Below are 22,201 nucleotides of genomic sequence, written 5' to 3' on the forward strand. Positions count from 1 at the left end.
AATAATTCATTATATGTTAAAAAAAAAAAAAAAAAGAAGAAGAAGATAGCAGGAAGGGAAAAATGAAGGGGGGGAAATCGTAGGGGGAGACGAACCATGAGAGACTATGGACTCTGAGAAACAAACTGAGGGTTCTAGAGGGGAGGGGGGTGGGGGATGGGTTAGCCTGGTGAGGGGTATTAAAGAGGGCACATACTGAATGGAGCACTGGGTGAATCATGGAACACTACATCAAAAACTAATGATGTAATGTATGGTGATTAACATAACATAATAAAATTAAAAAAATTAAAAAAGAATAAAAAAATTTAAAAAAAGGAAGTTAGGTCAACCATCTGGACCACTAAAAAAAAAAAATCTAACAAAAGCAGGCCAACACCGAGACATATTATAATTAAATTTGCAAAATACAGTGATAAAGAAAATATCTTAAAAGCAGCAAGACACAAGAAGTCTTTAACTCACAAGGTAAGATCCCTAAGGCTAGCTGGAGATTTCTCAACAGAAACTTGGCAAACCAGAAGGGAGTGGGATGATAAATTCAAAGTGCCAAACAGAAAAAATCTGCAGCCAAGAATACTCAATCCACCAAGGCTGTCATTCAGAATAGAAGGAGAAATAGAGTTTCTCAGACAAACAAAAACTAAAGGAGTTTGTGACGACTAACCCAGCCCTGCAAGAGAGATTAAAGGGGACTTAGTGCAAAGGAGAGACCAAAAGTGACAAAGACAAGAAAGGATCAGAGAAAATCTCCAGAAACAGTTACAAAACAAGTAATGAAATGGAAATAAATATATATCTATCAATACTTACTTTGAATGTAAGTGGACCAAACACTCCAATCAAAAGACACAGGGTGTCAGAATGGATAAAATACAAGACCCACCTATATGCTGACTACAGAAGACTTATCGTAGGCCTAAAGACACCTGCAGATTGAAAGTAAGGGGATGGAGAAACATTTATCACCCAGAAGAATGTCAAAAGAAAGCTGGAAACAGTATTATATTGGACAAACTAGACTGTAAAACAAAGATTGTAAAAAGAGACAAAAAGGGCTCTATATTCTCATAATGGAAAATCCAAGAAGAAGATATAACAATTGTAAATATGCACCCCCCATGGGATTGCCCAAATATATAAAATAATTAATAACAAACATAAAGGAACTCATTGATAATAATACAATAAGAGTAGGGGAAAATAACACCCCACGTACGTTAATGGACAGATCATCTACATAGAAAATCGAGAAGAAAAATAATGGCTTTCTTTTTTTTTTTCTTTTAAGATTTTATTTATTTATTTGACTGAGAGAGACATAGCGAGAGTGGGAACACAAGCAGGGGGACTGGTAGAGGGAGAAGCAGGCTTCCCGCTGAGCAGGGAGCCTGATGTGGGGCTCGATCCCAGGACCCTGGGATCATGACCTGAGCCGAAGGCAGCCGCTTAACGACTGAGCCACCCAGGCACCCAAATAATGGCTTTCAATGACACCCTGGACCCGATGGACTTAACATATATATTCAGAACACTCCAGACTAAAATGGGAGAATACACATTCTTTCAAGTGCACATGGAACAAAATAGATTACATATTAGGTCACAAATCAGGCCTCAACAAATACAAGAAGATTGAAGTCATACATGCACCTTATCTGACCACAACACTATGAAACTAGAAGTCAAACACAAGAAAAAATGTGGAAAGAACCACAAATACATGGAGGTTAAACGACATGCTACTAAAGAATGAATGGGTCAACCAGGAAATAAAGAAGAAACAACAACAACAACAAAATACATGGAAACAAATGAAAATAAAAGCACAGCAGTCCAAACCTTTGGGATGCAGCAAAAGCAATCTCCAGAGGGGAGTATATAGCAATACAGGCCTAATTCAAGAAGCAAGGAAAATCTCAAATAAACAATCTAACCTTTTACCTAAAGGAGCTAGAAAAAGTACAAAAAACAAAGCTTAAAGCCAGTGGAAGGAAATAATAAAGCTTAGAGCAGAAATAAATGATATAGAAACTAAACAAAAACAAAAGCAATAGAACAGATCAATGAAGCCAGGAGCTGATTCTTTGAAAAGATTAATAAAACTGATAAACCTCTAGCCAGATTTATCAAAAAGAAAAGAGACAGGGCCCAAACGAATAAAATCACAAGTGAGAGGAGAAAGAACAACCAACACCACAGAAATACAAACTATTATAAGAGAATATTATCAAAATCCATATGCCAACAAATTGGAAAAGTTGGAAGAAACTGGTAAATTCCTAGAAACATAAACTACAAAACTAAAACAGGAAGATATAGAAAACTTGAACAGACTGATAACCAGCAAAGAAATTGAATCAGTAATCACAAAAATCCCTACAAACAAAAGGCCAAGACCAGACGGCTTCACAGGCAAATTCTACCAAACATTTAAAGAAGAGTTAATAACTATTCTTCTCAAACTGTTCCAAAAAAATAGAAAAGGAAAACTTCCGATTTCATTTATGAGGCCAGCAAAACCCTGATAACAAAACCAATGGAGACACCACTAAAAAAGAGAACTACCGGCCAATATCCCTTATGAACATGGATGCAAAAATTGTCAGTAAAATACTAGCAAACCAAATCCAACAATACATTTAAAAAAAAATCATTCACCACGATCAAGTGAGATTTATTCCTGGGATACAAGGGTGGTTCAATATTTGCAAATCAATCAACGTGATATACCACATTAATAAAAGAAAGGACAGTAACCATATGATTATTTCAATGGATGCATCAAAAACATTTGACAAAGTACAACATCCATTCATGATAAAAACAACAAAGTAGGTTTACTAAAGGCCATCTATGAAAAACCCACAGCTAATATCATACTCGATGGAGAAAAACTGAGAGCTTTTCCTCTACAGTCAGGAGGAAGACAGGGATGTCCACTCTCACCACTGTTATTTAACAATACTGAAAGTCCTAGCCATAGCAATTAGACAACAAAAAGCAATAAAAGGCATCCAAATCAGCAAGGAAGAAGTCAATCTTTCACTATTTGCAGATGATATGATATTCTATATTGAAAACCCAAAACACTCCAACAATAAACTGGTAGAACTGATACACGACTTCAGTAAAGTCACAGGGTACAAAATCAATGTACAGAAATCTGTTGCATTTCTCTATAGCAATAATGAAGATTATTGAGAGTATTTCTATATGTATCTCTTTACAGAGAGAGAAAATAAGGAATCAATCCCATTTACAATTGCACCAAAAACAATAAGATACCTAGGATTAAACCTAACCAAAGAGGTGAAATCACAAGTGAGAGGAGAAAGAACAACCAACACCACAGAAATACAAACTATTATAAGAGTTCCGTACTCTGAAAACTAGAAAACACTGATGAAAGAAATTGAAGATGCCACAAAGAAATGGAAAGACATTCCATGCTCATGGATCAGAAGAACAAATATGTTAAAATGTCTATACTACCCAAAGCAATCTACATATTTAATGCAATCCCTATCAAAATACCAAGAGCATTTTTCACAGAGCTAGAACAAACTATCCCAAAATTTGTATGGAACCAGAAAAGACCCCGAATAGCCAGAGCAACCAAAGCAACCTTGAAAAAGAAAAGCAAAGCTGGAGGCATCACAATTACAAACTTCAAGTTACATTACAAAGCTGTACTAATCAAAACAGTATTGTACTGGCACAAAAGCATACACATAAAACAATAGAACAGAATAGAAAACCTAGAAATGAACCCACAACTATATAGTCAGCTAATTTTCGACAAAGCAGGAAAGAATATCCATTGGATAAAATACAGTCTCTTTAACAAAGGGTGTTGGGAAAACTGGACAGCAACACGCTGAAGAATGAAACGGGACCGCACTTTCTTACACCTTACAGAAAAATAAATTCAAAATGTATTAAAGATCTAAATGTAAGACCTTAGACCATAAAAACCCTACAGGAGAACACAGGCAGTAACTTCTTTAACATTGGCTGTGACAACTTCTTTCTAGATATATCTCCTGAGGGAAAGGAAACAAAAGCAAAAATAAACTATTGGGACTTTATCAAAATAAAAAGTTTCTGCTCAGCAAAGGAAACAATCAACAAAACTAAAAGGTAACCTATGGAATGGGAGAAGATATTTGTGATGGCATATGTGATAAAGGGTTAGTATCCCAAATATATAAAGAACTTATGTAAAACCCCAAAAATGAATAATCCAATTAAAAATGGGCAGAAGACATAAGTAGACATTTTTCCAAAGAAGACATCCAGATGGCCAACAAACACATGAAAAGATGTTCAGTATCACTGATTATAAGGGAAATGCAAATCAAAAATACAATGAGCTATCACCTCACACCTGTCAGAATGGCTAAAATCAACAGCACAAGAACAGGTCAACACCAAAAGGGGTGGTTTTGTGCTATTGGTGGGAATGCAAACTGGTGCAGTCACTCTGGAAAACAGTAGGGAGGTTTCTCAAAAAGTTAAAAATAGAACTACCCTCAGATCCAGCAGTTGCACTACTAGGTGTTTACCCAAAGAATACAACAATACTAAGTGAAAGGGAGACATGCACCCCAATGTTTTTAGCAGCATCATTAATAATAGCTAAATTATGGAAACAGCCCAAGTGTCCATCGACTGACGAATGGGCAAAGAAGATGTGGAGGATAAATATATATAATGGAGTATTATTCAGCTATAAAAAAGAATGAAATCTTGCCATTTGCAATGACATGGATGGAGCTAGAATATCATGCAAAGGGAAATAGGTCCATCAGAAAATGTCAAATACCCTATGGTTTCACTCATAAGTGGAATTTAAGAAACAAAACAGATGAGCAAAGGAAAAAGAGAGAGAGAGAGAGACAGGGAGGCAAACTACAAAATAGACTCTTAACTATAGAGAACAAACTGATGGTTACCAAAATGGAGTTGGGTGGGTAGACTGGTTAAAGAGGTGATGGGGATTAAGGAGTGTACTTGTTGTGATGAGCACCTACTGTTGTATGGAGGTGTTGAATCACTATATTGTACACCTGAAACTAATATTACACTATATGTTAAGTAACTGGAATGTAAATAAAAACTTTGAAAAATATACACCTTAAATTTACACAATGTTGTATGTAAAATATATCTCAATAAAAAATATTTATAAAAAAATGGTAACTGTGAGATAACAAATGCATTAATTAGCTTGATTGTCATAATCATTTCACAATGTATATACCTACCAAATGATCACATTATACACCTTAAATATATACAATTTTTATTTGTCAACTATACCTCAATAACGCTGGAAAAATATTTAAATATCTAAGTCTGAACCTTAGGACTCAAATAATTAATTGGGCTATTAAAATAAAAATTGCAACTGAAATGAGACGGTATTTCACTACATCATTAATTTAGTAATATCAACCATGAACTTAATCTGAAAAGAAACAAGGAAGCTCTTATCACTTCAGGAAATTACTGCCTATATAACCATGAAGAATAGAGCACAACCCTGTTGAAATCCTTGTTTCAATTCACTCAGTACAGAATGTGAGTAAGACATGGGTCTCAGCAAAATCACAAATTTCTCCATGTCATAGACCTTTAAAAATCATTAAACAGTGAGTTTCAAATCCATAAATGTCAAAATCTTACTATACTTCCATTATTGTGCTTGTGTCATTGAACACCTATCCCCCTGACGAGAAGATGAGCTTCATGGGGACAGGCCTCCTGTTTCTTCATTCTTTTTATGCCAAAGCTGACCTACACAAAGCAACCATCCCAGAAACATTTGTTGAATTAAATTGCTTCCTAATTGGTCTGCTTCCAAGCCATCCTCCTCTCCGAAATCCTGCCAGTCACAAAAATACATCTCTGCTAATGTCATTCCATTGTCCCAAACCTTTAATGGCTGTTCATAGTAATCTGCTTTAGAGGATTATGTCCACACACCCTGGCAAGGCGTATAAGGACCGTCACACTGTTCCCTCAGCCTATATTCCCCGTCTCAGTCCCAGCCTCTCCTCTTCACACACCCGCTCAAGCCATATTAGGTGTTCCTTGAACACTTTTGGATTTTTATGACTATGTCTTTGCAAACGCTGTTTCCTCTGTCTGAAAGATCCTTCCCCTCTCGTCTGCCTAGCAAACATTTATTATTAAAGTTTAGTTTAAATATTACTACCTTTGCATCTTTCCCTGACCCCTCACAGATTTAACGTCCCCTTCGTTTGTTTTTCTGTACCAATAGGTTTATTTATTCTGAAAACGGACGAAGCTAAACTCAGGGGTAAGGGAAGAAGAGAAGGAAGCGGGGAGCGTCCTGTGAATGGACTTACCTATGCAGTGATTGCGGCACTACGCGTTAAGCACATTGTTCAAGCAGCAGTGGGAGGATGGGGTTGGATAACCTTTCAGTCTGAAGAGGCTATGGCTGGCGTCTTTCGCACAGCGTGTAAGTGTGCTCCCGCGTTTGTGTTGAGGGGGGAAACAAAGAGAGACAAAAAACCGAAAGAGAGATCAGAAAGCAGATGAGGGGGGACGCAGTGCAGTAAAGACAGATGGGCGGACCCAAATTTCTTCCGCTTCACCGTTTTGCGGAGGTCCAGCTCTGCATCTAGCGCTGTAGCAAGGGGGTGGAAGAGGAGAAAAGGGGAGGGACCGCATTCCCTCTGAGCGTGCCCAGCCTCGACTGCCCGGCGGATCACCTTCCGCTCCAACAAGGCCAGTTCCTCCTCGCCATGACTCATGCCTATTGTGCCAGGCAGGGCGCACTCTGCCCCGCAGCTTTACAGGTGGTGTCGGTTTGGTGAGACGTTCCCGCCAGGCTAGGCAGTGGAGCGCCGCACAGCGCTCCTTCCAGCCTCCCAACTGCCTGCCGGGCAGTTCCGACCCAGCGCCGACAGGCCTGCTCGGTCGATCTTCGATCCAAAGATGCGGCAGGGCTGGAAGATGGCTCTGTCCGGGGGGCTGCGGTGCTGTCGCCGAGTACTTTCCTGGGTGCCAGTGCTCGTTATCGTCCTCGTTGTGCTTTGGTCCTACTATGCCTACGTCTTTGAACTCTGCCTGGGTAAGTGGAGCTGGGCACCTACGGTGGGGAAATTATGCTCCAGGATAATTGTCTGTCGTACCCTTCACCCTGGTGTCCCCCTCCCGCGTGTTCTTAGCCCTCACACTGCAGGGTTTTTTGTTTTTTTTTCTTTGAGGGGAGGGGGTTGTTTGTTTGTTCTTAGCTCTCTGGAGACCTCCTCATCTCCAACCTCTGGCTTCTCACAGTATTTCTTCACAGTCTTCCCACGAGGGTCCCACCGTGTCGCCATCGCTTCCCACTGAGGGCTTTTTACATTATTCCCTGGCCTTACCCACAAGAATCTCCTGACACTTTCCACTAGAGCCCTCTTTTCTCATACAGGACAACCACTTGTGCCTGGTGTTCTCGTTCTGGGGGCTCCCACCCTACGCAATTGAGAAAACAACACACCCTGTATCATTAAACTGCTTACACTCTGAATCCCACCAATGCATCCAACTAGGAGCCGCACATTTTCGCATTCCCTCCCACTAAGGAATCCCAAAATATTTCCTGTACTCTCTTACTAGCTCTCTTTTTTCCAACACTGGAATTCATCCTTTTTCCATGATCCTCTCACACTGGCATAAGTGCTTCACAGCTTCTCCCACAGAGGACCCCACAGTATGCCTTGTTTTATCCCACTGGGTCTCCCCTTTTCACAAAGTGAAAATGGGCCCTTTATTCTCTTTCCCTGTGGGCTTTACCATTTTGTCATCTTCTCCAGTGGAATGAGGGTCCTACAATACATCTTGTCCTGTCCCCTCACATTAGAGCCCCTGATTTTATCACACTGGGGTTCCCTTTCTTCTTCTGCTCCCCACATTATTTTCTCACACCTCATACTAGGCATCCTGCTTTTATCACAATATGGTCATGCCTTGTCCGCTCTCTTCTCACATTGGTGTCCTCTTTACCCTCCCACAAGAGTTTCCACAATATCTCACACCCCTCCCGAGGGCCACTACTTTTCTTTTCAGTTACCATTACTACTTTTCTAATGATACTCCCCCCTTGTTATCTGTTTTGAAAACTAATCCCCACCTCCTGCAGCTCTCTTTTATTGTTAGCCCCACATTTTGCCATCCTCTTTCTCTAAGTTTTTTTATTATTATTATTATTATTTTATCTCAATTCCCTTTAGGGTTGTCCTTTTCCCCTGTCTTCTCAAACTAGGAAAACACTATACTTTTCCACTGGGATTTCTAATACGTCCTTCCCAGTCCCATGGGAGCCTCATTTCTTGTCCCATTTCATTAGATCATCCCTTTTATAAATCTAGAGTCTCCTCTTGTACCCTGTCCTGTCACATTATGGAGCATTCCATCCCCTTCTTATGTATAAAATGGTTCCCACAGCCTATCTTATGCTTTCAAACTCAGAATTCCACAGTATTTCCTGAAACAAACCCCAACATCCTATCCTGTATGTTCCCCAATTGTATTACCCCAGTCACCTGTCCTTATCACTAATGGTTTTATAGTGTTCTTACAAATTCACAATGGAGTTTTTATATTATATCCTGTCTCCTCACAACAGACCTTCTGTTTTTCTCACAGTGAGATCTCCCCTTGCCTCTGTCCTCTCTCATTGAAGAATTTCCATCTCTTCTCAAATGAGATTCACTAATAGTTATTGTCACTTCAGTATGAGAAATCCCACTTCTAGCACCTTTAAACTTGTGTCCTGCAATGATCCCCATTCATTCAGTATGAGGTTCCAGCATATTCCAGTCCCCTCACACTAGGACTCTTATTTGGCCCTTTGGTCACCCATGCACTGTCAGGTCCTTCCACAATAACTTTATGTCTTTATACTGGGTTCTTAACATCTTAAAAATTATGGTTAGGGTGCTGTTTTGTCCAACCCAGGACCTGACCCTTCTTACAACTTCCTTCTCTTACATATTTGACAAAGCAATAGTTTACTCCAGGTAGATGGAGATTAAGTAGGGAGCCAGGAGATAACTCTGTTTCCCAATATAGAAATTTCTTCTAATAAACTATGCATGAGAGTTTGAATTTTCTACCTCTCCTTCTTAGATTTATTATGGAAAATGTACTGAGATTTTAAAAAAATAAATTCAAGTAGTTGCCTTTATAGATGCAAATACAAGCTGCTTTTCTTTTTATCTCAAACTTTATTTCAACCTTTACCTCAACAATAAACCTCAGCTTTATTGATGAGTATTAAGTGGGCTATGCAATGATTGGGAAATTTTACTATTTTCAGACTTCACCATTTTGCTTTTTTCAATGATTGACTGAAGGGTTAAAAGTTCAGCTCCATTATTATACTATGGGCTTTGCTTCTTAGGATCAATACCATCTTGTAAACACTGCTAAGCCTATGTTAAAGTTTTGCAGTACTGACTTACATGAGCTTAGCCAAGCATTCATTTTAAAAATTAATAATAATAATGGCTGACACTTACATAGTGCTTAATCTGTTCTAGGCAATGTTCTAAGTACTGTAGATATCTTAATTCTCTCTATATTAAATCACTTTATCCTGAAAATAACCATACAAAGTAGGTACCCTTAGTGTCCCCATTTTACAGATGTGCAAACTGAGGCAAAGTTCAAGTTAGAATTAGTGAAAATAGTTAAAGGAAGCTTAGAGCTTTTTTATTTTGTTTTATTTAACATATTTTCAGGGCACTTGTTATATGCCAGGTACTGTTTTAAATGGCGCTCACGTGCGCACACACACACACACACACACACACACACTCACACTCAATTCTCATAACAACCTTATAAGGTACATTCCCATTTTAAAGATAAGAAAACTGAGGCACAGACAGATGAAGATGTTTGCCTAGGGTCATACAGCTAATAAATGGCCGAGCTTGGATGGCAACCCAGGCAGTATGGTTCCACAGTCCATGCTTTAACCGCCATAGTGTCATAACTCTCTGCCTTCTCTCAACAAATACAGAAGGCAAAGCTTGTGACTAACAGGCCAAATGTCACCTGCAGATGTATTTTATTTGGCCTGCACAGTGTTTTCTTAATATTTTGTATCAGTTATCATTATTTAAAAACCAGGAGAGTAACATAGCCTTGACTTCCAATTCTGGCTCCACCTTCATTCTGTCATCTTCATTTTACAGTCTTCTAAAACCTTGGTTTCAGAGAGGTTAAATCAAATCTTCCTACGTCACTTGTTTAGGAAATAATGGAAAATTGGGTGTCAAGGCTGCTTGAAACCAAAACAACACAACCAAATTAACAGATTCAAATTTCAATATGACTCAAAAAGTAGTATTAAGAATCTAACTTCTTTCTCGAAATAGAACCTGATGTCTTTATCTGTAATTTCAGGTTAGAACTGAAGCCAAAAGTGGTATTTTTGTCTTATAAAGTTTGAATTCTGCCACTTACTAACTAGGAGATTTGCGGCAATTTACCTAATCTTTCTCAACCAAGGTTGCCTCACATGGCACCTTGCTTATATGGTTGTTCATTCATACCACAGATACTTCCTTAGCACCTATTATATGCCATTTAGAGCATTGTTGTTGTGAGATTTAAATAATATCATGCATCTGTATATCTTCTTTGAAAAATGTCTATTCGTGTCTTTTGCCCATTTTTAAAACATTTTTTATTTAAATTCAATTATTTAACATATATTATTTTTTTTTTAAAGATTTTATTTATTTGACAGAGAGAGACACAGTGAGAGAGGGAACACAAGCAAGGGGGAGTGGGAGAGGGAGAAGCAGGCTTCCTGCAGAGCAGAGAGCCCGACATGGGGCTCGATCCCAGGACCCTGGGACCATGACCTGAGCCGAAGGCAGTTGCTTAACAACTGAGCCACCCAGGCGCCCAACATATAATATATTATTGGTTTCAGAGGTACAGGCCTGTGACTCATCAGTCTTATATAATACCCAATGCTCATTACATCACATGCCCTCCTTAATGTCCATTACCCAGTTGCTCCATCTCTGCACCCCCTGCTCTCCAGCAACCCTCAGTTTGTTTCCTATACTTAAGAGTCTCCTATGATTTGTCTCCCTCTCTGGTTTCGTCTTCTTTAATTTTTTCGTGTCTTCCCCTATGATCCTCTGTTTTGTTTCTTAAAGTCCACATACCAGTGAGATCATATGATAATTGTCTTTCCCTGACTGACATATTTTGCCTAGCATAATACCCTATGGTTCCATCCATGTCATTGCAAATGGCAAGAGTCCATTCTATTTGATGGCTGCATAATATTCCATTTTGGATCACTACATTTGTATCTTTGGGGCAAATACCCAGTAGTGCAATTGCTGGGTCATAGGGTAGCTCTATTTTCAACTTTTTGAGGAACCTCCATTCTGTTTTCCAGAGTGGCTGCACCAGCTAGCATTCCCACCAACAGTGTAGGAAGGTTCCCCTTTCTCCACATCCTCACCAACATCTGTCGTTTCCTGACTTGTTAATTTTAGCCATTCTGACTGGTGTGAGGTGGTATCTCATTGTGGTCTTGATTTGTATTTCCCTGATGCTGAGTGATATGGGGCATTTTTTTTCATGTGTCTGTTAGCCATTTGTATGTCTTCTTTGGAGAAATGTCTGTGTCTTCTGCCCATTTCTTGATTGGATTATTTGTTCTTTGGGTGTTGAGTTTGATATATTCTTTATGGATTTTGGATACTAGCCCTTCATCTGATATGTCATTTGCAAATATTTTCTCCCATTCTGTCGGGTGTCTTTTGGTTTTGTCAACTGTTTCCTTTCCTGTGCAAAAGCTTTTTATCTTGATGAAGTCCCAATAGTTCATTTTTACCTTTTCTTTCCCTTGACTTTGGAGACGTGTCTAGCAAGAAGTTGCTGGAGCCGAGGTCGAAGAGGATGCTGCCTGTGTTCTCCTCAAGGATTTTGATGGATTCCTGTCTCATATTTAAGTCTTTCATCCATTTTGAGTCTATTTTTGTGTATGGTGTAAGGAAATCATGACCTGAGCCCAAGGCCGACGCTTAATGACTGAGCCACTCAGGCGCCCCTGACTGGTTTTTTCATATGTGGTTTTTATGATATTGAGGTATGTACACTGCAGAGGATTTTTATCAAGAAAGGATTCTGTATTTTGTCAAATGCTTTTTCTGCATCTATTGAGAGGATTGTAATGTTCTGTCCTTTCTTTTGTTGATGTGGTGTATCACATTGATTGATTTGTGGATGGTGAACCACCCCTGCAGCCCAAGAATAAATCCTATTGGTGGTGGTGAGTAATCCTTTTAATGTACTGTTGGATCCTATTAGCTAGTATCTTGGTAAAAATTTTTACATCCATGTTCATCAGAGATATTGGTCTGTAATTCTTTTTGGTGGGGTCTTTGGTTTTGGGATCGAGGTAATGCTGGCCTCATAGAATGAGTTTGGAAATTTTCCTTCAATTTTTTTTTTAAACAGCTTCAGAAGAAAAGGTATTAATTCTTCTTTAAATGTTTGGTAGAATTCCCCTGGGAGGCCATCTGGCCCTGGACTCTTGTTTATTGGGTGATTTTTGATTATTGCTTCAATTTCATTGCTGATTATGTGTCTGCTCAGGTTTTCTATTTGCTCCTGATTCAGTTTTGGTAGTATATATGTTTCTAAGAATGCATCCATTTCTTCCAGATTGCCTAATTTGTTGCCGTGTAATTGCTCATAATATTCTCTTACAATGTGTTTCTTCAGTGTTGGTTGTGATTTCTCCTCTTTCATTCCTGATTTTATTCATTTGGGTCCTTTCACTTTTCTTTCTGATAAGTTTGGCTAGGGGTTTATCTATCTTATTAATTTGAAAGAACCAGCTCCTAGTTTTGATCTGTTCTATTTTTTTTTTCTGTATCATTGATTTCTGTTCTAATCTTTATTATTTCTCTTTTCCAGCTGGATTTTGGCTTCATTTGCTATTCTTTTTCCAGCTCCTTTAGGTGTAAGTTTATGTTGTGTATTTGAGACTTTTCTTGTTTCTTGAGAAAGGCCTGTATCACTATATACTTCCTGCTTAGGACTGCCTTTGCTTCATCCCAAAGGTTCTGAACTATCTTGTTTTCATTTTCATTTGTTTCCATGTGTTTTTTAATTGTTCTTATATCCCTGTTGACCCATTCATTCTTTACTAGGATACTCTTTAACCTCCATGTAGTTTTGTTCTTTCCAAATTTTCTTATGTGATTGAGTTCAAGTTTTAAAGCATTGTGGTCTGGGGTGCCTGGGTGGCTCAGTTGGTTAAGTATCCGCCTTTGGCTCAGGTCATGATCCCAGGGTCCTGGGATCGAGCCCTGCCTTGGGCTCCCTGCTCAGCAGGGAGTCTGCCCCTCCCTCTGCCCCTCCACCCACTTGTGCTTGCTCTCTCTCTCTGTCTCTCTGAAATAAATAAATAAAATTAAAATAAAAAAAAATAAAGCATTGTAGTCTGAAAATATGCATGGTATAATCTCAATCTTTTTGTACCAGTTGACACCTGATTCATGATCTCTTCTGCAGGATGTTTCATGTGCCCTGGAGAAGAATGTGTATTCTGTTGTTTTAGGATGAAAGGCTCTGAATATATCTGTAAAGTCTATCTGGTAGTGTGTCATTTAAAGCCTTTGTTTCCTTGTTGATCTTCTGCTTAGATGATCTGTCCATTGCTATGAGTGGAGTGTTAAAGTCCACTACTAAGATTGTACTATTATCACTGTGTTTCTTTAATTTTGTTATTAATTGGTTTTTATAGTTGGCTGCTCCCTAATTAGGAGCATAAATATTTACAATTGTTCGATCTTCTTGTTGGATAGATCCTTTTATTATGATATAGTATCTTTCTTCATTTCTTATTTCAGTCTTTGATTTAAAATCTAGTTTGTCTGATGTAAGTATGGCTACTCCAGCTTTCTTTTGATGTCCATTTGCATGATAAATGGTTCTCTATCCCTTTACTTTCTTTTTTTTTTTTTAAAGTTTTTTTTTTTTTAAAGACTTTATTTATTTATTTGAGAGAGAGAGAATGAGAGAGAGCACATGAGAGGGGGGAGGGTCGGAGGGAGAAGCAGACTCCCTGCAGAGCAGGGAGCCCGATGCGGGACTCGATCCAGGGCCTCCAGGATCATGACCTGAGCCGAAGGCAGTCGCTTAACCAACTGAGCCACCCAGGCGCCCCCATCCCTTTACTTTCAATCTAGAAGTGTCTTTGGGTCTAAAATGAGTCTCTTATTGATAGCATTTCGATGGGTCTTGTTTTTCAATCCAATCTGATACCCTGTGTTTTTTTATTGGAGTTTTTTGTCCATTTACATTCAGATTAGTTATTGAAAGATATGAATTTAGTATCATTTTATGACCTGTGAAGTCTCTGTTTCTGAAGATTGTCTCTGTTCCTTTCTGGTCTTTGTTACTTTTGGGCTCTCTCTCCACTCAAAGGATCTCCTCTAATATTTCTTGCAGGGCTGGTTTAGTGTTCACAAATTCCTTTAGTTTTTGTTTCCTGGAAACTATCTATCCTTCTATTCTGAATGACAGCCTTGCTGGATAAAGTATTCTTGGCTGCATATTTTTCCCACTAAGCTAGTCCTTTCTGGCCTGGCAGGTCTCTGTGGACAGGTCTGCTGCCAGCTTTATCTTTTTACCCTTGTAGGTTAAGGATCTTTTTCCAGAGCTGCTTTCAGGATTTTCTCTTTATTTCTGAAATTTTCGGGTTTCACTATTATATGTCAAGGTGTTGACCTGTTTTTATTGATTTTGAAGGGAGGGTTCTGTATGCCTCCTCGACTTGAATGCCTGTTTCCTTCCCCAGATTAGGGATGTTCTCAGTTATAATTTGTTTAAATAACCCTTCTGCCCCCCCTCATTTTCTGGGACCGTTATTATTTGAATATTATTTTGCTTTATGATATCACTGATTTCTCTAATTCTCCTTTCATGATCCAGTAGCTGTGTTTCTCTCTTTTTCTCAGCTTCCTTGTTTTCCATCATTTTGTCTTCTGTATCCCTGACTCTGTCTTCTGTCTCATTTATACCTGCTGTTAGAGCCTCCATTTTTTTATTGCATCTCAGAAACTGCATTTTTAATTTTGACCTGATTAGATTTTAGTTCTTTTATTTGTACAGTAAGGGATTTTCTACTGTCTTCTATGCTTTTTTTCCACCCCAGCTAGTGCCTTTATAATTGTTTTGATTTCTAGTTCTGATGTCTTACTTATATCCTTATTGATTAAATCCCCAGCAGTGAGTACTTCTTCCTGTTCTTTCTCTTGGGTTGAGTTTCTCCATCTCATCATTATGCCCAGAAATGAATAAAAGAAAGAGAGAGAAAAGACAAAATTAACAACACCAGAAAAATACAAACAAAACTAACCAGAAGAAAATGGAAACGAATCAAAATAAGAAAAAAGCCAGATAAGAAGTAAACCAGAACAAAACAATAAACTAAATCCTGGGGGTATTTTGGTTTGTTTGATTAAGAAAACTAGACCTCAAAATGGGAAAGAAAGAAAAACCTATATATAAAAAAATACAATAAAATACAATGAAGGAAACCAAAAATAATATATATATATGTATATATAAAACATATAAAGATAAACATGAAAAAAGAATTGAAAAAATAAGAAAATAGCTGGAAAAAATAAAACTAAAAGACTAAAGAATAATAATAATAATAATAATAATAATAATATAAACATGAATGCTATATTCTGTTTCCCCCAAGTGCTGAAGTTTTGCAGTTCTCTATGATCAGTAAACTTCATGCTAGTGAATTGTTCCTACTGGTCTTCTGGAGGAGGGGCCGGTTGCACTGATTCTCAGGTATCCTTCCCCAGGTAGAATTGCGTCCCCTTTCCAGGGGGTGGGCTCAGTGTAAAGGGATGCAGGTTGCACTATGTGGCAATGTTTTGCTCCCTGAAGGCTTTCAGCACCAATGGGGGGGATTAAAATGGCAGCACCCAGATCTCTAGCCCCGGAGTTTAAATATTGCCTACCTGACTCTTCAGTGAGCCCTCACAGAAAAGCAGTCAATCACTCTTGTCTCCCTGGTTTCCACTTGAACTCTGTGTTCACCCAGCCTGTGACTGAGCATTTTTATCTCAGGCACATGTCCCAGTTTCTAGTCTCCAAACTTTATGGACTCCTGTGATGTGAACCCATGCCATTCCTCCTGGGGGAAGGAGTGGGGAGGGGGTCTCACTGCACTTCTGCCTTTTGCTGGGCCCCTGCCTGGAGAACAGTTGCTTGACCGTGCAGCAGTTTGCAACACTGAGCAGAAAGCCGGTGACTAGACCCTCTGTTTTCAGCCAGTTTCCCCACTCCGAAGCCTGGAAACTGCCACATTCAGTCACCCCTGTTCTTGTGACCCCGGGGATCATGACACCACACTGTCCCACCTAGGATTCTGCCCTGCTTCACCACCTGAGCACCTTTAAGCCAGGGATGTCCCACACTGTTAGCAGACTTCTAAAAGTTCTGATTTTGCACTCCACTGCTCATAATACTTTGTGGTGGTTTCCTTAAGCTAGCTCCTGCCCCTAAACTCTATCTTCAGATATATCACCCAGATTCACATCTCCAGACATCCTACCTTCCAAAGAGTGGTCACTTTTCTATTTGTAGAATTGCAGCAATTCTTTTCTTAGATATCTGATTTATTTTGCATTTGTTCAGAATGATTTGATAACTATGTAGCTGAATTACAGGGACCAGATAAAATTAAGGTCCCCTACTCCTCCACCATCTTAACTCCTGGGATCTCAACTCGGAATCTTTTTTTTAAATTTCCTTTTCTGATTGTTCATTGCTAGTTCATAGAAATAAAACTGGTATGTGTTGTTGATCTTATATTCTGTAATTTTGCTGAATTTGCTTATTAGCTCAAAGAGATTTTTCAGTGGATTCCTTAGAATTATTTATGCAGTAGGATCACATCATCTGCCAATAAAAATAATTTCATTCCTTCTTTCCAATTTGGATTTTTTTTTTCCTTTTCTTGGCCTTATTGCACTGCCTACAACTTTCAGTACAACATTGAATCAAAGTGATAAAAACAGGCATCCTTTCCTTGTTTTTTATCTGAAGTAAAAAGTTTTTAACCTTTTGTCATTGAGTATACTGTTAGCTGTGTGTTTTCCATAAATGCCCTTCATCAAGTTGAGAAACTTCACTTCTATTTCTGGTTTCTTTTTTCAAAAACAAATTTATTTCTAGTACAGTTAACATACAATGTTTTATTAGTTTCTGGTGTATAATATAGTGATTCAACAATTCTATACATTACTCAGTGCTCATCACCACATGTGCACTCCTTAATCCCCATCACCTATTTCACCCATCCCCCCACCAGCCTCCCCTCTGCTAACCATCAGTTTGTTCTGTATAGTTAAGAGTCTGTTTCTTGGTTTCTCTCTCTTTTTTTCTTTTGTTTTTTTACTTTGTTTCTTACATTCTACATATGAATGAAATCATATGGTATTTGTTGTCTATCTCTTACTTGTTTTGCTTAGCATTATACTTTCTACCTCTGTCCATTTTGTTGCAAATGGCAAGATTTAATTCTTATTTATGGCTGAATAATATTCCATTGAATGAATATATACCACATCTTTAGCTATTCAACTATTGATGAACACTTAGGCTGCTTCCATAGTTTGACTATTGTAAATAATGCTGCAAAAAACATAGGGGTACATGTATCTTTTTGAATTAGCATTTTTGCAGTAAATACCCAGTAGTGTGATTATTGGATCATAGGGCAGTTCTATTTTTAACTTTTTGAAGAACCTCCATATTAGACTAAAGGCCTAAATGTGAGACCTGAAACCATAAAAATCCTAGAAGAGAGCACAAGCAATAATTTCTCTGACATCAACCATAGCAACATTTTTTTTTAGATCTGTCTCCTGAGGTAAGGGAAATAAAAGCAAAAATAAACTATGGGACTACATCAAAATAAAAAGCTTCTGGACATCAAAGAAAACAGCCAAAAAAACTAAAAGGCAACCTACTAAATGGGAGAAGATATTTGCAAATGACATATCTGATAAAGGATTAGTATCTAAAAATATATAAAGAACTGATACAACTCAATACCCACAAAACAATCCAATTAAAAAATGGGCAGAAGACATGAAGAGACATTTCTCCAAATAAGACATCCAGATGGCCAACAGACACCTGAAAAGTGCTCAACATCACTCATCATCAGGGAAATGCAAATCAAAACCACAATGAGATATCACCCCACACCTGTCAGAATAGCTAAAATCAAAAACAAGAAACATTGTGTTGACAAGGATGTGGAGAAAAAGGAAACCTTGTGCAGTATTCCTAGTTTCTTGACTATTTTTTATTCATGAAAGTTTGTGGCATCTTGTCAAATACTTTTCTAGCATCAGTGGAGATGACTGTATATTTTTTCCTTTATTCTCTTATTGATTTTCATATGTTGAAGTAGACTTAGATTTCTTGGATACATCTCACTTGACCATGATGTATAATCCTCTAATATGCTGCTGAATTTGGTTTGCTGGTAATTTTTCAGTAGTGTTACATCTATATTCATGAGATGTTTGTATGTCATTTTCTTTTCTTGTGATGTCTTTATCCGCCACAGGCATAAGGGTAATGCTGGCATCATAGAGTAAGTTTGGAAGTGTTCTCTCTTTGATTTTTTTGTAAGAGTTTGAAAAGGATGGGTGTTTATTCTTCTTTAAATATTTGGTACAATTCACCACTGAAGCTATCTGGTCTTGGATTTTTGTTGTTGGGAGGTTTTTGATTATTGATTCAATCTTTTTATTTTTTAAGTCTGCTCAGATTTTCTTTCTTCTTGACTCAATTTTGGTGGTTTCTGTGTTTTCAGGAATTTGTCCATTTCATCCAGGTTATCCAATTTGTTTGCATATAATTGTTCCTACTATTCTATTATAATCCTTTCTATTTATGTAAGTTCTCTATTACTATCTCCACTATATTTCTGATATTAGTAATTTGAGTCCTCTCTCCTGTTCTGGCTAGTTAAAGGTTTGTCAATTCTGTTGATTTTTTTCAAGGTCGCAACTTTCAGTTTCATTGATTCTATTGTTTTTGAGTTCTCTATTTTGTTTTTCTCAAGTCTGTTCTTTATTATATCCTTCCTTCTGCTAGCTTTGAATTTAGTTTTCTCTTCTGTTTTAGTTCCTTAAGGTGTAAAGTAAGGTCATTGATTTGATATTTTTGCTCTTTAATAATGTAGGCATTTAAAACCATAAATTTGGGGTGGCTGCGTGGCTCAGGTCATGATCCCAGGCTCCTGAGATTGAGCCTCACATCAGGCTCCTGTTCAGTGGGGGTCTGCATCTCCTTCTCCCTCTATGGTCTCTCTCTCTCAAGTAAATAAATAAAATCTTTAGGGAAAAAAAAGCCATAAATTTACCTCTTGAGTACTGCTTTTACTGTATCCTATAAGATTTGGTAAGTTGCCTTTATATATTAATTCATTTCAAAGTATTTTCTATTGTCACTTGTAATTTATTCCTTGATCCATTGCTTAAAAGTGTATTTTTTAGCAAAACATATGCTTGTTGAATCACAGTGTTGTACACCTGAGACCAATAAAACATTGTCAACCGTACTCAAATAAAAATTTTTTAAGAATACATGAAGTAAATATAGCAAAATATTAAGACCTTCATAAGCTGATTAGTTATAAATTGAAAAATGGGTGTGTTGTTTAATTTCCCCATATTTTAAATTTTATAGTTTTTATTGTTATTTATTTCCAGTTTAATTCCATTGTGTCAGAAAAGAAACTTTGTATGATTTCAATCTTTTAAATTTATTGAGATTTGTTTTGTAGCCTATTATATGGTTTATAATGGAAAATGTTCCATGTACATTTGAGAAGAACATGTTTTTTTCTGTTGTTGGGTTCAGTGTTCTACACATCTCTGTTAGACTAATTGGTTTATAGTGTTGTTCAAGTCCTCTATTTTCTTATTGATCTTCGCTCTAGTTTTTTTATAGTCTCAAGCTAAAATTTTAATACTATCTACTATTCCTTTCAATTCTGTTAATGTTAGCTTCTTATATTTGGGTGCTCTATTGTTCATTTTGTGCATGTTTACAATTGTTACATCATCTTGATGGGTTAGCCCCTTTATCAATATATATCATTTATTGCCTCATATCAATTTTTTAAGTTTTTATTTAAATTCCAGTTATTTAACATACACTGTAGTATTAGTTTCAGGTGTACAATATAGTGATTCAACACTTCCATACAACACCAGTGCTCATTACAAGTGCACTCCTCATCCCAATCACCTATTTAACCCATCCCCTCCTACTTTACCTCTGATAACCGTTAGTTTCTTCTCCATAGTTAAGAGACTGTTTCTTGGTTTGCCTCTCTCTTTTATTCCCCTTTGCTTTCTTGTTTTGTTTCTTAAATTCCACATATGAGTGAAATCATATGGTATTTTTCTTTCTCTGACAAACTTATTTTGCTTACTATGATACTCTCTAGCTCCATCTATGTCATTGCAAATGGCAAGATTTCATTCTTTTTTATGGCTGAATGATATTCCATTGTGTATATATACCACATCTTCTTTATCCATTCATAGGTTGCTGGACAACTGGGCTGTTACTATAATTTTCCTATTCTAGATAATGCTGCTGTAAACATCAGTGTGTATATATCCCTTTGAATTAGTATTTTTGTATTTTTTGGGTAAACACCTAATAGTGCAATTGTTGGATCTTTGGGTAGTACTATTTTTAACTTTTTGAGGAACCTCCCTACTGTTTTCCAGAGTGGGTGCACCAGTTTGCATTTCTACCAGCAGTGCAAGAGGGTTCCCCTTTCTCTACATCCTTGCCAACACCTGTTGTTCCTTGTGTTGTTGATTCTAGCCATTCTGACAAGTGGTAGATGATATCTCATTGTCGTTTTGATTTGCATTTTCCTGATGCTCAGTGATGTAGAACATCTTTTCATCTGTCTGTTGGCCATCTGGATGTTTTCTTTGGAAAAATGTCTATTATGTCCTCTGCCCATTTTCTAATTGGATTATTCATTTTTCAGTGTTGAGTTTTATACATTTTTATATATTTTGGATACTAACTCTTTATTATATATGTCATTTGCAAATATCTTCTCCCATTCCATAGGTTGCCTTTTAGTTTTTGTGGATTGTTACCTTCGCTATGCAGAAGCTTTTTATTTTGATGAAGTCCCAATAGTTTATTTTTGCTTTTGTGTCCCTTACCTTAGGAGACATATCTAGAAAGAAGTTACTATGGCTGATGTCAAAGAGGTTATTGCCTGTGTTCCTCTCTAGGATTTTGATGATTTCAGTTTTCTGATTTAGATCTTTAATGCATTTTTAAAAGATTTATTTATTTATTTTAGAGAGGAAAAGAGAGGAGGGGGAGAGGCAGAGGGAGAGAGAGAGAGTCTTAAGCAGACTCCACACTGATTATGGAACCCAACACAGGGCTCAATCTCACGACCCTGAGATCAATCCAAGAGTTGGATGCTTAACCAACTGAACCACCCTGGTGCCCTAATCTTTAATGCATTTTGAATTTCTTTTTGTATATGGTGTGAGAAAGTGGTCCAGTTTCATTCTTTTGTATGTTGCTTTCCAGTTTTCCCAACACCATTTGTTGAAGAGACCATCTTTTTCCTATTGGTTATCTTTTGCAGCTTGGTCAAAGGTTAACTGACCATGGATATGTGGGTTCATTTCTGGTATTTTTATTCTGTTCCATTGATCTATGTGTCTGTTTTTGTGCCAGTACCATATTGTTTTGATCACTACAGCCTTGTAATATAACTTGAAGTCCAGAATTGTTATGCCTCCAGCTTTGATTTCCTTTTTCAAGGTTGCTTTGGTTATTCGGGGTCTTTTGGTTCTATACACATTTGAGATTGTTTTCTCTATGTCTGTGATAAATGTCTTTGGTATTTTAATAGGGATTGCATTGAATGTGTTGATTGCTTTGGGTAGTATAGACATTTTTTTAAATTTTTTTTATTATGTTATGTTAATCACCATACATTACATCATTAGTTTTTGATGTGGTGTTCCATGATTCATTGTTTGCGTATAACACCCAGTGCTCCATGCAGAACGTGCCCTCTTTAATACCT

At 37.5% G+C, this 22,201-nt stretch overlaps 1 protein-coding gene and 1 long non-coding RNA gene across 4 annotated transcripts in view; one reads left to right on the plus strand and one right to left on the minus strand.

The window, feature by feature from the left end:
- Positions 1 to 6,643, minus strand: part of LOC115941682 (uncharacterized) — a 48,183-nt gene extending 41,540 nt beyond the window's left edge. For both annotated transcript variants that reach the window (XR_014141276.1, XR_014141275.1), the window contains exon 1: positions 6,378 to 6,643. This is a non-coding gene — a long non-coding RNA (uncharacterized LOC115941682). The remainder of the gene's footprint in view (positions 1 to 6,377) is intronic.
- Positions 6,644 to 6,915: 272 nt separating this feature from the next.
- Positions 6,916 to 22,201, plus strand: part of ZDHHC15 (zDHHC palmitoyltransferase 15) — a 123,796-nt gene continuing 108,510 nt past the window's right edge. Inside the window, exon 1 of one of the 2 annotated variants that reach the window (XM_081808627.1) lies at positions 6,916 to 7,108. In XM_081808627.1, coding sequence (XP_081664753.1) covers positions 6,973 to 7,108 — 136 coding nt within the window. In that variant the 5' untranslated portion in view covers positions 6,916 to 6,972. The remainder of the gene's footprint in view (positions 7,109 to 22,201) is intronic. The other variant, XM_081808628.1, reaches the window with a different exon arrangement.

This window comes from Leptonychotes weddellii, chromosome X, assembly GCF_054177405.1.
Source record: "Leptonychotes weddellii isolate Sample4059 chromosome X, ASM5417740v2, whole genome shotgun sequence".
NCBI classification, from domain to species: Eukaryota; Metazoa; Chordata; class Mammalia; order Carnivora; family Phocidae; genus Leptonychotes; species Leptonychotes weddellii.